This window comes from Amblyomma mixtum, chromosome 1 (assembly GCF_055824585.1).
Source record: "Amblyomma mixtum isolate Tamu chromosome 1, ASM5582458v1, whole genome shotgun sequence".
Lineage (NCBI taxonomy): Eukaryota > Metazoa > Arthropoda > Arachnida > Ixodida > Ixodidae > Amblyomma > Amblyomma mixtum.
The window spans coordinates 38,102,737-38,118,834 of NC_143012.1; the positions used below are offsets into that span (position 1 = coordinate 38,102,737).

Below are 16,098 nucleotides of genomic sequence, written 5' to 3' on the forward strand. Positions count from 1 at the left end.
GAACCCGTTGTACAGCTCAAACGGAACACTATCCTGCTGACAGCGACTCGCTTCGAACGGCATCAGCATCGTCACTATCTATTCCATGAGCCTCTTCTGACTACACTGGAATACCTGCATTCAAAATTATCATAGTATGATCTTTTATGCAGCTGAAGGCAATGCCAAGTATTCATGACGCTCTTACGCTGTAGAATGACTGGTTGAATCTGAGCCTGGTAAATCTATAGGCAGCCAAGGAAAAGCGATGAGCAGCGCAAAATGCGTAAGACGAGAACTGTGCAAAGATTTAAGAGGAGGATGACATTTATCAGGTTGCCAGTATGGATGGCAGATGGCGAAACAGCCACAGGTTTAGCGTGTTCTCAAAGTTGTTCTTACCGGTGTACTTAGTCAGAAGGTCGGTAAATAAAGCAAAAACAAACACGCACGCACTTTTGGGAGCGGCGAAACGGTTATAACCGACAGCGGTGCCAATAGTCCAGTCTATGCCTTGCGCATTGAAATCGCCAGTGAACAGGTACTTGCGATTATGGTTGGAGCTAACTACACTCTCAACAGCAATAATACACGGCTGAAATTTCCTTATATTTGGAGCAATATAATCGTTGGAAAACAAAATATTTTACTTGACGCCACAGCGAATATCAACCTGTACAGATTACTTTAGAGCTTCTATATCCGCACTGCGCGAAGACTGCGAAAAGCTGTCAGCAGCAATTAAAACACTCCCCAGCATGCTCACCCTGAGAGTAATCACGGTCGCTACCGAATATTCATTCTTTTATTTCATTCATTTTATTTGTTCTTCACAACATGACGTACACATTGTGAAAGGGGCCAAGAAGAAAAGCCGTTCCTTTGCGGCTTGACAAAAATCTTGGTCCCCCTGGCATTGACGGCAACGAAGCAACACAATCCAGAAACAAATGTACAGAACAAAATGTACAGAAATATACAGAAACAAACAAAATTACAACCTGACATTTTTATGAGTGATATGGCGACAAGCTCATGTCACGGTCGGGGAATAAAGAAAGTTATAATGAAACAGTGGCGAAATATCTCTACAAACATCTTACAGTTTTGTGAAAATTAATTACACGGTGGAATTTCAGGGCAAGGCCAAGTTTCCGTTCTAATGGTAATTCGAAGATTAGATAAAGCTGAAGCATATAAAAACTCACTGGCTTAGAGCGCAGTCCACGCACATTTTGACATAAAATATTAACTCGCTGCGTGATGAATCTTCGGGCTGGAGGTCAAATGCAGCATGATCTCTTGAAGTGTGCCTTGAAACGGTTCAACAAGACAAGATACGGCAAGAAAAATAGTCCTATATGTTCAACAAGACAAGGTACGGCAAGAAAAATAGTCCTATAGGTTCAACAAGACAAGGTACGGCAAGAAAAATAGTCCTATAGGTTCAACAAGACAAGGTACGGCAAGAAAAATAGTCCTATAGGTTCAACAAGACAAGGTACGGCAAGAAAAATAGTACTATAGGTTCAACAAGACAAGGTACGGCAAGAAAAATAGTCCTGTAGACGGCAGAAGCACTCATCGGACACGGAAACGAAAAATGACCCATACTCAAACTTTTTTTTTCTTCAGTCGTTTGCGAGCAACCGATATGGTTTTGAGCGAACTAAAGTACGCTGTAAACTCAGAAGCTGTCTTATCACCGGACAGTCCGGACACAAAATTGGCACTCTTTCGCCACAATGTCCTATCGGGTGCAGTCTATTCCGTCGCCTCGATTAGTGAGGGACGGCAGAGACTGCATTTGAGACCGAAGTGTTAGAAGATGGTGTTAGTAGTAGTCGGTTCCTGCTTGTGACGGTACTCTCTGATCAGTAAAGCGGAGCTAGAAAGACACTGGCCGAAGTCGCGGCGTGAGAACAAGAACCGAGTGATTCACCTCGTCAACCTAGGCGACACACTACTTTGTGACGCAAGTGAACTTGCCCCTGAGGCGCTTTGTACAAAACTGAGCATCAGGTCTACGGAGGGGCGCAGTCTGAATGAGGAAGGTTTCTGGCGAAGAAAAAAAAGTGGCAGACGATTACGACTGCGGGCAATGCCAAATTTGAGCACAGCGTTTCACAGCGGGTAGGTGGTGCTGCTAGCCACTCTCCGGGATCTTCCCGTGGCAGACACCTTCCAGGTGACGTTTAATTCGCTCTGCTACTTGGACAACCGGTTACGCCGACAACGCCTTCGCGGAAGCAAGAAACGGGCGCCTTAGAGCTGCGCTCGAACAAACTACCACTGGGTATCCTTCCTGAGTACGCCACAGAGCCTAAACCGGATGGGCCTACACGTGTTCCAGTGCTCAAATGTCCAAGAAACAGCTCTTGCTGTGGAATTTTCGTTCTTTCTCGCAATCGAGTAAGTGAAAGCCTGAAATGCGTTGTAGAAAAGGCGTAGTAGATTTAAGGGCACACCTGTAATTCCTGCAGGATGTGTGGCCACCTACGACTGCTTGTGTTCTTCGTGCTAGGTAGATTTCATAATCTTCGTGGCTGCTTTCGCTGATTGATAAGCAGCCCCCAAGAAGCATTCCTTTCTCAGCTGGGCAGCTCAGTTGGCGTCTCACTTCGCTTTCGATGCTTTGCGCGTGACGGCATTCGGCTCTTTCTATTTTTTGTGCTGGGCACGCAGCGCACTTAGCGTCGTTTGTTACGGTCGCGGCTTTCTCGTGAAGTGGAGTACCATGAAAAAAAAGAAAGCAATCTTGATCGATCTTCATCGCATCGGCCAGCCAGTTGCGGTGTCATCCGAACAGGTTCATGGAGGCAAAGCACGACGCTGTGACATGTCGGCGCTGTTGGTTGGCGGGTCTCTTTTAAAGGGCATATGCTGTCAGGGGCTTAGTTTAGTTTGGGCTAGTTAGTTTGAGGCGCTTGAAAACAGCAGAAAAAGACAAGTATGACACACCAAATACTTGTCTTTGTTTTGTCTCTTTTGAGCTAAGTTTCCAAGCACATCTGCTGCTTTGTCCCCATGTTGGATCCGTCTATAAACAGTAACTGCTGCTCCCACAGTTCCATGTTTGCAGAGCGATATAGTTCTTAGCGCATCTCCCATTTGACATTTGTAGCATTGCTGCCGGGTCTTGTGCTTAACAGCGCAGCAGATTTATTTTCTCTGTTTTGGGCAAGGGGATTCAGAAAAAGCGTCTAGAGTGCGTTACTGCAGTCACAGCGGCAAATGATTTGTGCGCCAAACGTGTCAAGCTGCTCGCAAAGACGTGGGTGTCATATGAATCACAACCATCTAGCACAATGGTTTGATACCATGGCCTTCTCGACTGCAGATGCGACGCCGGGTCGCATTGGCGCGAGTTCAAAAGGCTCAGAATTAAAAACTGCCTTGAAGGCGTCTGATGACAGTCGCGCAAGAACTTCCCTGTGCCACGCCTGCACAGGCTTGAGTATATACGATACATGCTCAATGCTGAATACATCACTACCTGAAATAATGCACTGCTATTGTTTTGCCTTTGTGTATGTGAAATTATGTACATTTACCCACCCTGCTAAGGTCTTGAACAAGACCGCAGTATGTATAAAAGATTGGTTTAGGTTTACGGTGTTTAACGTCCCAATGCAACTCAGGCTATGAGGGACGCCTTAGTGAAGGGCTCTGGAAATTTGGACCACCTGGGGTTCTTTAACGTGCACTGACATCGCACAGCACACGGGCCTCTAGAATTTCGCCTTCACCGAAATTCGGCTGCCGTGGCCGGGATCGAACCCGCGTCTTTCGTGTCAGCAGGCGAGCGCCGTAACCACTGAGCCACCGCGGCGGGGGCATGTATAAATGAATCTATAAATGAATAATAAAAAAATAAATACTAAAACAGCAGATACTGCAGAAGCTTGGGCAAGTTGGTGTGACATTATTTTTCGCAGCGCAAGGGACAAAGGACAAAGGTCTATGAACTTGTCTCGTCCTTTGTCTCTTGCGCTGCGAAAAATAATCAGAGCAGCCGCTCTGCTCTCAAACCGAGGTATCTACAATGGCGTAGCCAAATGGCTCGCCCGCTTCGATGGCCCTTTGAGAGGGTTCTGAGGCGTCTGTCGGCCGAATGATCTAGCAGCGTGAAACGCGTAAGGCTCCTGCGAATTTTTCAACGGTGTTTTCGTAGTGCGTGATATTGGTGAAAAACCGAGAAAAGGTGCGGATTCTCAGCAGCTTGCCAATGGCCGAATCACCACCGGAACACTTGCTGTGGTCTTTACCTTGTTTGCGTTTGGTCAGAAGTTGGCGCCATTTCCTTTCCTCAAGCGCCACTTTTCATCTTCTAACCCTGCGATTCCATATGGTCATTATGAGGTTTACTGTCTCCTTTAGAATCAAACACACGTCGTGAAGAAGCATCGCGATCAGCGTGCACGCGAGATGTGGAAGCATTCGTGATCCGGAAGAGCGAAAAAAATGGCTGGAGCGTGGAGGTTTAGCAGTTTAGCATTGCGAAACACGAAATATGTGAAAAAGCACGGTGCATATACTCTCCCGGCCCGCAGCGCCGACTTCGCTACCGCGCCATCAAGTCCATACACATCAAAGGCACCTCTACTCAGCGCGATTGACGTGTTCACTGACCCAGTGAGCCAGTCACAGCGCGATTGACGTGTCCACTCGCCCAGTGGGCCAGTTACACTTGCTACTCAGAGGCTTCACACACACAAACACACAGCGCAAAAACCCGGAGAGTGCTGCAAAAAGTGCTTTCGCACTGGTAACGTTGTGTGAGCGCACCGCCTGTCACCCTAGATCATTTGGTTTCTAACGTGTGCCTTGCCGCTGGATTTTAGGTAGTGTCGCGGTGGCTCAGTGGTTATGGCGCTCGGCTGCTGACCCGAAAGACGCGGGTTCGACCTCGGCCGCAGCGGTCGAATTTCGGTTCTAGATGCCCGTGTACTGTGCGGTGCCAGTGTATGTTAGAGAACCCCAGGCGGTCGAAATTTCCGGAGCCCTTCACTACGGCGTACCTCATAGCTTGAGTCGCTTTGGGACGTCAAACCCCCAATAAACTAAAATTTGCTAAGGTTTTTTTATCACTTGCTTGCATTTCTTTTCTTGATTTTGCCGGTATGTATTGTTCGGGAAATGGTGTCTTTTGTCAGTGCGGGGACAAGTTTTTGATGGATGATTTGCGGCATGCGGTATCGGATAGAAGTATTCTTCTGAAAAGCCCGGTGTCAATTCCCCAGAGCACTCACAATGGAATCTCCAGAACCGCCTAAAGCGCAAGTCCAAATTGCGCTCCAACAAAGTCGCCAAAAAATCAGTGGAAGAAACTTAGGAAAAAAATTAGGTCAGAAACTGCAACTAGGAGGAAATGTTTTTCCGGCCTTCAGTTCATGGCTTCCTTAGTAGGGACGTTGCAAACAAACTAGCTAATTTGGTCGCAATTTTCTATTATTTACCAGGATATCTGTTTTCTGTGTATCCGTTTTAAATTGTGAACTCATTTCTTTTCGTAACCATCGTATCTTCATCTCTGACGGAAAAACAAAGAAATAGGCAGTAAACGTATATGAAATAACGTTTTATTTATACACTAAAAAAATTTGCACCCGTAAGGGAGCATTTCTGTGTCTATAACTAACACCCTTGCACCCTCCCAAAAAGGTGCAAGGGTGCCACGTGCCACCGCTGCCTCGTCCAGATAGAGGAGAGTTAAATAAAAAAAAAGGTGAGAAGAAAGAGTGAAAGAACAGACACGCATCGCAACAACCGCGTCCGCCAAAACGAAGTCGCCGGCTGAAACAACAGATACCGGTCAGAACGGGCCTCTAAATTTTGTCTCCATCGAAATTCGACCACTGCGGTCGGGTAAAATTGTAAATTGTAAATTGGTTTTTGAAGAAAGGAAATGGCGCAGTATCTGTCTCACATATCGTGGCGGACACCTGAACCGCGCCGTAAGGGAAGGGAGGAAGGTAAGAGTGAGAGAAGGAAGCGAGAAAAAGGTGCCGTAGTCGAGGTCTCTGGAATAATTTCGACCACCTGGGGATCTTTAACGTGCACTGACATCGCAGAGCACACGGGCGCTTCTTGCGTTTCGCCTCCATCGAAACGCGGCAGCCGCGGTCAGGTTCGAACCCGGGTACTCCGGCTCGGTAGACGAGCACCTTACCACTGAGCCATCGCGGCGGGTGCGGTCGGGTTCGAACCCACGTGTTTCGGGTCAGCAGCCTAGTGCCATAACCACTGAGCCACCGCGGCGGCGTGGTGTTAAGAGGCAGCGTACTAAATCAAGCCTTTTATCTCATTCTAGAAAGCATATCACTCTTAAAAAGTATGTCCAAATGGTGAGCCCATTTCAGAATCCTTACAATTCGCTGTAATCTCCTGATACATGAGTCGCTGTGTCATTGTGCAAAACACTTAAGAACACCTGCAGCAGTGGCAGCTAAGAAATGTTAGCAGCCCGCGTGAACTATTGTTACTGTGCCATTGTCGATGCAGATAGGGCAGCTGCGTTCTCGCGAAACCAGATGCCACGGTTGACGTCGCGATAGATCATCTCTGGTGTTGACATTTAAGCGCGTGAGACGGCCGATATACATGGTCTGTTCTGAATTACGCTTAAATTTTTTTTGGCAGCGGAGGCAGTGGACCGGCAACAACGCTTATTCTTTCATCTTGAATCGCAGACGCCTACTGCCCCGAGCGCTATCACCCGATAGTGTGGACCACCGGACTGCCTGGGCTGATTTCCGGCCAACAAAAGGACCCCTGCATACCTGCGACATCACGTGGTGGACATCACGTGGTACTGCATCACAGCACTGCTACGTCGCCTGGCTATAAAAGGACTGCAACATCGCCATCCTGGTCATTTGGCAGCGGAGGCAGTGGACCGGCAACAACGCTTATTCTTTCATCTTGAATCGCAGACGCCTACTGCCCCGAGCGCTATCACCCGATAGTGTGGACCACCGGACTGCCTGGGCTGATTTCCGGCCAACAAAAGGACCCCTGCATACCTGCGACATCACGTGGTGGACATCACGTGGTACTGCATCACAGCACTGCTACGTCGCCTGGCTATAAAAGGACTGCAACATCGCCATCCTGGTCATTTGGCAGCGGAGGCAGTGGACCGGCAACAACGCTTATTCTTTCATCTTGAATCGCAGGTTTGAGCTGTCATTTTTGTATCTTTTATTTTGCACTGCCCTCTGCCCTGCCTCTGCTGCCGGTGACGTTTTTGATACGTGTAGTGCTTTGCGTGCTGTTTGCGACATGACAGAAATTGCTGACCTAAAGCGTGAATTCCGAAAGGAACTGAGGGAGCTGAAAAGTAGCCTAGAGTACATCAACAAAGACTACGAAGAAATGAAGCAAGAGTGTGCCGAAATAAAGAAGGAAAATGCTGCACTAAAAGAATCTCATGAAGAATTGCTAAAGGAGCTTGAAAATCTGAGAAAACAGGTGCACGACAACTCTGCTAGAGTAACTGAACAAGATCAGTATTCTAGGATCAAGAACATTGAAATAAAGGGTGTACCGTGTGAGGATAATGAAAACCTAGAAGAGCTGCTTGCTAAAGTGGGCGACGCAGTGGGTGAGCCTATAGATAGGCAGGATATCGAGGTGTGCCATCGTGTTCCTGTTTGGAACGACGCCGAAAGCAAGAACATTGTTGCCGTTTTCAACAGCCGTGCGAAACGAAACCAAGTGATTGACAAGGCACGCAGCAAGAAACTAAATACCGAAGACCTAGGATTTTCAACCAAGACATCGGTGTTTGTGAACGAACACCTTTGCCCTCAGCTTAAGTTTCTGCTAGGAAAGACTATCGCAAAAAAGAAGGCAATGAGCTGGCGTTTTGCATGGGCGAAAGGCGGCAAAGTTTTCGCGCGGAAAACGGAGACATCTCGTGTCATCCGGATTTCATGCGAAGCTGATTTGGAAAAGATTGTGTAAGCACATCTTGCGCTACTCAGTGCATCTTCTTTTCCCGTGCTGATGAACACACCGAAAAATATCGCTTGCCCGAAAAACAGTGCGCACCTTGCCTTTCTACATTTTAATGCGCAGTCTGCAAGGAACAAATACGATGAAGTAACAACATTTTTTGATGAATTTAGATTCAAGTTTCATATCATAATGATAACCGAAACATGGTATAAAACGCAAGAAGAAGTGCTTTGTCTACCAGGCTACAGGAGTTTCTACCTAAACAGACCCTGCAGGCGTGGTGGGGGAGTAATGCAGTTGATATCAGAACAGTTGCCATGCGTAGTGCTCCCCGACTTCACAGCTATTACTCCCGATTACGAGACTCTGACGCTCCAATGCAAGCAATCTATATTTGTCGTTACTTATAGGCCACCAGATGGGAATACTGATCAATTTCTTGCCTACTTAGAAAGGCTCCTGAATTTCGCGTGTTTGAATAAACTGCACATTACCATCGGTGGTGACTGCAACATTAACATGCTTCAGCCTACTCTAAACTCGCAACGTATGTGTCTGCTTCTGGACACTTTTCATTGTTCAACCGTAATAACAGAGCCTACACGCATCACTTGTCACTCTGAAAGTCTTCTTGACATATTCATCACAAATAACCCGGAAGGCTGTATCAAAGCCGGCGTTATAACGGCAGCTCTGGGTGATCATTTGCCTATTTTTATGTTTTGTAAGCCCGGTGAGCTATGTAAAAACTTCGAAAAGCCTTGTGAATCATTTTTAGTTCAAGAAATTAATGAAAAAACGCTTGAACGTTTCCGAACTGCAGTTGAGGAAATTGACTTTACATCTGTGCTTGAGTGTACTACTGCTGATGATGCCTACGACATTTTCTTGGGTTTGCTTAAACGTGCTTACACAGATTGTTTTAAGTACAAATCTGTCAAAAAGCGCAAAAAATGTCGGAAACCATGGCTCACTGACGAATGTATTAGAATGATTAGTGAAAAAAATGCGATGTATTTTCAGTTCTTGAAAACAAAAGACCCCAATGACTTCATATCATTTAAGAAATACAGAAACAGTGTAACAAAAGTGTTACGCAACTCTAAACACGCTTATTTTGAAAATCTTTTTGGTCGCGTTGCAACTCGGGGAGACGCTCTTTGGCGTGAATTACATAAACTTTTAAATCGCAATACGCACGAAAGTGGAGACCTCGAAATTAGTGTCAATAATCAAAGTTTTAAAGGAAGAGAACTAGCAAATAAGTTTAATGAATACTTTACGACTTTAGCGAACAGTAACCATGATGATAAAGCATCGTCCTACTTGGGTCTACCGAATGCCCACACTGCTTTTTTTGATCCAGTTACTCCAGATGAAGTGTATTCCATTTTTATGTCTTTGAAGAATAGCAAAGCGCGTGATATTGATGGCCTTCTTATCCACCCCATAAAGTTTGTGCTCGAGCTCCTAGTACCTGCTCTCACACATATTTTCAATACCTGTTTGACTACTGGTGTTTTCCCACAAAAAATGCAGCTAGCCAGAGTCACTGTTCTGTTTAAGTCGGGAGACAAAAATGAGTTTTCGAATTATAGGCCTATTTCTGTGCTGCCTGTCATATCAAAAGGATTGGAAAAAGTCATCTGCAAAAGAGTTGTATCGTTCTGTGATAAGCATTCTATAATATCCATCCAGCAGTTTGGTTTCCGGCAGGGTATGTCAACAGAACTGGCCCTTCTCACACAAAAGGAATTTATTATTAAAGGTTTCAAACAGCGAAAATTAACACTAGGCGGCTTTGTAGATTTCTCCAAGGCATTTGACAGAATTAACCACACAACCCTATATTCTAAGCTTGAACATTACGGATTCCGTGGAATACCTCTTGCCCTTTTACAATCATATCTGTCCGCGAGACAACAAAGCGTTTCACTAAAAGAGGAGTCGTCAGCTCTACGCAATATATCTTGTGGAGTGCCCCAAGGTAGTATATTAGGACCCATTCTTTTTACTATCTATATAAATGACATAGTAACAATAAGCAACCAGGCATTATTTGTAGTCTATGCCGATGACACAAGTTTCTTTATTCAGTCAGAGGACATTAGTGAATTATCGTCTTTAGGTAATATTACATTTAGTAAACTGTTAGAATGGGGTAAAGTAAATTCATTAGAAATAAATACGAAAAAAACCAAGGCTGTCCTATTTCGACCTGTGCAAAAAATTCTTGATTACAGTATTTGTTTAAAGATAGGCCAAGAAAAAATAGATACTGTACATGAGGTGAAAACCTTAGGTGTAGTATTTAATGAACATCTAAATTGGGATGCACATGTAACAAATGTGTTTCGCAACTTGGCCAAGGCCTGTGGTGTTCTGTGCAGACTTCGTTACATTGTTCCACCTAAGATAAAGCTAATGTTATATAATGCCTTATTTACCCCACACATCAATTACTGTAGCCTTGTTTGGGCAACGACATCAAAGGCGAACATACACCGGCTATTTTTAATGCAGAAGAAAGCAATCCGTCACATTGCAGGCTTACCGTATGATGGCCATACAACAGAGCTTTTCTCAACATATAATATAGTCCCTGCTGTACATCTGTACAATTTAAACTTAAGTATGAAGTATAAAATCTCGTTGGCAAAATCCAATACATGCTTTCTCTCGCTGTGCAATCTTAGACAATCTTTGGATGTTCCTTACAACATAAGACACAGAAACATTTGGCTAGTCCCCTTTTCGCGCACAAATAACGGTTTTAATAGATTGGAACATCGCTTGCCAGTATTATTAAACACACTTCAAGACACAGACATGGACATAAGAACATCGTCAAGACCCGCACTCGTTAAATATTTTAGGAATTTAACTGCATGAAGCAATAGATTAAGGACTGGCATTTCCATGTTGTAATTAGAGAAACATTTCTGCATAAATACATTTGTCTGTGTTTCAGATTTCATTTTTGAAGTATGTACATGTATAAATTTTTGTGTATAGAGTTATATATATATATATATATGTGTGTGTGTGTGTGTGTTGACTCGGTATAATGCTTTCTGGTGCACGCGCGTAAAATATTATTTGATCGTATTTTGTGCTGTAGTGCAAGAATTTCTGCAGAAACTAATCTAATCATTGTGTGTAATTTTTTGTGTGATTTTAAACCCCTGTACGCTGCCATCAAAGGGGGCAAGGGCCTTAGTCAAGCTGCTTAACTAGCAGCTTTTAGTCCTTGCCCTCACATTTTTTCTGTACCAGGATAAATGTGGAATAAATGAATGTGAATGTGAAAAGTAGTAGGACTCATTTTTTTAAACAAAATTTATTCAAGAGAAGAGTACAAACGATAACAATTTTTCAAGGTAGCACCCTTCCGCACCTACACGCTGCTGCCAATAAGTTTTACAGTTTTCGTACGCCTCCAGGAACGCCTGGACCGCAATGCTGTTTAGCTTCCTCGTCACGGACTGTTGAACCACCTCTACCAATCCGTGATGTTTCCCCTCGAGCGCCGATTTTATTCTCGGGAATAGAAAAAAGTCTGGCGGGGCCAAGTCGAGGCTGTAGGGGTGCTGAGTCAGCGTTGCCGCCTTGTGCTGGGCAAAAAATCGGGGTCCTCATTCACATGATGAAGAAGAACCTACCGGTTGAACTTTTCCTCCTCTGACAACACTCCCGGCACCAACTTCGCGCACGCTTTCCTCATGGATAAGTTTTCTGTCACGATCTCAAAAACTTGGGTTTGAGGAATGCTCTAGTCATCAGCAATCATTCTGATACTCATTCTACGATCACTGTTAAGTAAATGTTTCACTCGCTACACATTTTCGTTGATCTTGCTGGTCGAAGGGCGTCTGGAGCGGTCGTCTTCCTCCACTCTTTCCTTACCTTCTCGGAAAAGCTTGTGCCACTCAAAAAACACCTGATCTACCCATGGAAGCGTCACCGTAGGCCTCCTTAATCATGTTGTGAGTCTCTTTGCCCGTTTTACGAAGATATACTCAAAATTTGATCGCGTATCGCTGATCCAGTAAACGCTCGACGATTCTGCGTGACGAGACGTTTCGACAGGGGTTCACAGTACAAGCGACCTCCCCTCTTCAACGGCCGAGAGCCTACTGCCGATTTTCCCCAGCATTCCCAATATCCCCCTTCAACGATCCTGCACGCGCAGACAGCCTCTCGTCCGCCCGTTCGCCCAGGAAAAAACCAGTCCTATTACTTTCAGAACAGACCCTGTATACCGGTGCGCCCGCAGCTACTCTCCATATTCGCTCTATGCAATTGTTTTCATTTCGGCCATTTTCTGGATAGAAGTTATGGCGGCCACGAATATATTGATAGCAGCGTGCTTGTCAACGTGGGCAACCTTGGCAGCTGCAGCAATGGAGTATAAGCAAAGTCCAGAAGGCAAGCCCCTGGGGTCCCTTTTCACCTTTACTGTGCTTCCGACTGAAATATTGCTGATTATTTTTGTTTGCCTGCCTTTTCTTGGGGCTGAAGCTTAGCCCCATGCTTGTGTGGTGCGCATATAAAGTGCGGGCATTATTAGCTCTGACCACGAATCTCAATAAAGGTAATACCTCCTGCATCAGCCCTCACTATGTGCTAGGTCTTTAGAGTCCGTACGTATCTAATGAATCTACAGCAACGAAGACGTGGAAGTATTCTAGACGGAGACTACAGCAATTAAAGCCCGTTTGGCATGAGCATGTCTCTTTGTTTTCGGTTTAAACCCTCTTTTACTTAATTATTACAGCCTGAAAAGATTTCTTAAACATCGCGTTAAACTTTGTTTCTACCTGTAAATGCGCCTTCCAGATTATGTACATAGTTTTCTAAAGCACTTAGCAGCAGAAACCACATAAAATTTTGCGGATAGCGTGCGCCTATTTCAGGATATTTGTGTAAATAAATACAGAAAAACAATCTCATTTTCTGCAAGAAAACAAGCGTTTACAAGAATAGTATTTTGCTGTAAAAAATTACGCAGAAAACCTGGAATTATCGGAAATATCTAGTGAATGACCTGAGTGTGAATGACGTCGGGGTTAAAAAATATGAACCGATTTTTACCACTGGAGTTACCAAAGAAACAAAACTCGAAAACGAAAGGTTTTAGGCGTAAGTAAATGGGATGAATCGAGTGAGAACAGCCTTAGACTTCAATCAACCAAATGATCAGGCAGGCTTTCGTAAAGGCTGCTTGACAATTAACCAGCCCCTATACTTAGCCATCACAGCTAAGAAGAAAACATTTCACTCAGTCGGTACCTCAGCAGTCAGGCAGGCATTGCGGAATCAGAGCGTAGGCGAGCCTGACGTCAAAACACTGCAAGATATCTGTAAGGGCTGCAAGGCCACCATAGTCCTCCATAATGATAACAATAAGATTCCAGAAAGGAACGGTGTCAGACAGGGTGGCACGATCTCGCTAATGCTACTCAGCGCCTGTTTGCAGGAGGTTTTCAGAGGCCTGGGTTTGGGACAGTTGAGGATAAGATTTAATGAAGAATACCTTAGTAATCTTCGATTTGCTGATGACATTGCCTTGCTAAGTCACTCAGGTGATGAACTGCAAACTATGACCCATGAGCTAGACAGGCAGAGCAGAACAGTGGGACTAAATATAATATGCAGAAAACGAAAAGTGTTCAACTGTCTCGTAAGAGAACAGCAGTTTACAATTAGTAGCCAGGCTCTGGAAGTGGTTATGGAATATGCCTACTTATGGCAGGTAGTGAACGCAGATCTGGATCACGAGAGGGAAGCAACTGGAAGAATAAGAATGGGGTGGAGCGCATATGGCAGGTTCTCTCAGATCATGACTGGCAGCTTACCAATATGCCTCAAGAAAAAAATGAGGAAAAACTACATCTTACCTGTGGGGCAGAAACACGGATGATAACGAAAGGGTCCTACTTAAACTAAGGAGGACTCAGGGCGCTATGGAAAGGAAAATAATCGGTGTAACGAGAACAGGAAGGTAGCAGAATGGGTCTAAGAACTACGCAGGTTAATGACGTCGTAGTCTAAATCAAGAAGAAGAAATGGCCTTGGGCAGGGCAAGCTGTGCGAAGGCAAGGAAACCGACGGTCTTTTAGGGTAATGTACTGGATACCAACAGAAGGCAAGCGTAGCAGGGGGCGGCAAAAATCTAGGTCGCGGGATGAAGATACGAAGTTTTCTGAGATAAGGTGATCGCAGCTGGTTCAGGACAGGGTTATGTGGAGCATTGATCAGGTTGTAGAGAAATGAGCAAGGTATAACCGGCCCCTATACATATCCTTTATAGATTACAACAACCATTTCATTCAGTCCATACAACACCAGTAGTATAGACATTGCTTAATTAGAGTATTGAAGGGGCATATATAAATGTTCCAGAAATCATCTGTAGGCATTGTATAGCCACCATTGTCCTTCATTGCGCCACTACAATCCACAAAGTGTTTAAAAACGTACTTAGAGGGCTGAATTAGAAAGAGCCGAATTAGAAAGGGCCGCTGACAAATGTTAATGAATTTCCTTGCAAAGAACTAATGCTTAGAAACTTGGTAAGCACAGCAGGGCTGATGACATAGATAGGAAAGGTAGCATGGTGAGTTTCAAAGTTACCAGGAAAACTAATGTGAAGATGAACATCTTAGGAAGCGAACAAGAGTTAACGATAGGCAGCGTACTTTTGGGAGTGGCAAGAGAACAAGTCTACTCATAGCCGGTAGTGGCCGCAGGTGCTGACCAGAACAGCGAAATAACTAGGTAATTGACATGAAATGCAAGGGGGTTAATCAGGTAATGCCTGGTTGGCTGCCCTGCAGAGTGTATTGAAAGGTTGCGTGCATACTACACCATTCCTCCAGCTATTTTTTCCAAACCACGTGGCTTACCCCCCATCCTCCTCCTTCGATATATTTCGATCTATATACCGATATATATTCCGTATATGGAAGATGCTGTTACAGAAATATTGAAGGTAATGGTCCATTCTTTCTATGCATAGCAAAATTTTTCTTTTGAAGTTTTCCCATTGATCGCATCGAGTAGTAAAGACTGCCGAAAAAAAAAAACGATTGGAACCGCTTTTGACGATAGCGAAAGCGTTAATAGCAAAAAAGTGCAGGCCTGCCGAGGGGAGATAAGCGGATATATTGATTGTTATAGTGAAATCTTAAAATATATGAAAAAGATGCATTTATAAACTCTTTCTGGTTTAAAAATGTTTTCATCTAGAATTGCTGGGTATGTATTCGTCGGGAACAATAGACCCCGAAGTGCAAGCTTTGAAAATCACTCTATTTGTAAGCCTTCATCAGTTTTTTCGTATTCTAGAGAGCATTGTAAGCAGGGCTGACCAATGAGAAAGGTTTCTTTTTCCTGCATGTCCAAGGGTGCATCTAAGCTTTGCTTGTTTTTTACTTTGAATATGCTTGCACCTGACAGGAAGGAACACTGAGTAAAATATTGCCGTTAAAATATTAAAATGAGCAGCTCTTGCGTGTGCTTGATTAAGGGTGATTAAACCTAGATCCACTACTATGACCCCGAAATAAGAAAAAAGGGCAAGACCTCAAAGCCCAAGAATTCATATTCGCCCCCGAAACTATAGGCAGCGTCCGCGGAAGCTATCACGGCGGCAATTTCTTGACGACGTGATGAAGTGGAGCTTAGGCTTCATCTACCAGCTCATGGCGTGTTCTTACTGAAGCAGTCCTGTCCAATCCAATAAAACTACAATTAGTTGGAACGATATTTACAATAACACTGCTAATAAATGTCAGTTCCACGTAATTAATTTTCCTCATGTGAAATCCTTCTTTCAACCGCGTCTATTTAGGAAACTACACAGTCTGTCACTCCGAAGTATGCAAGCTGCGAGGTAAAGTATCCCGGACCGTTTCTCACACTTGATTTTTGGTTCGAGTTGTGCCCTGTCCTTAATGTCTATCTGCAGCTCTCACAGATTATCTTTCCTGGCCGTAATTGAGAACCGGCAAATGGAATGTCTTCTTCGTATCTCCACGAAGAAGGTTTTCAAGGCAATACATTTACCTTTTTTCCAGAACTGCGCCTGATAGGCAGACAGTGGAATGGGTGTTAAAAGGTGTAGAAACCAGATTTTGAAGCCATCGCTTCACT

The 16,098-nt window shown here is 44.5% G+C and overlaps 1 protein-coding gene across 1 annotated transcript in view; it reads left to right on the plus strand.

The window, feature by feature from the left end:
- Positions 1 to 11,298: 11,298 nt before the first annotated feature.
- Positions 11,299 to 16,098, plus strand: part of LOC149366063 (membrane metallo-endopeptidase-like 1) — a 125,689-nt gene continuing 120,889 nt past the window's right edge. The window contains exons 1-2 of the mRNA XM_089548157.1: positions 11,299 to 12,369; positions 15,797 to 15,838. Coding sequence (XP_089404283.1) covers positions 12,279 to 12,369; positions 15,797 to 15,838 — 133 coding nt within the window. The 5' untranslated portion in view covers positions 11,299 to 12,278. The remainder of the gene's footprint in view (positions 12,370 to 15,796; positions 15,839 to 16,098) is intronic.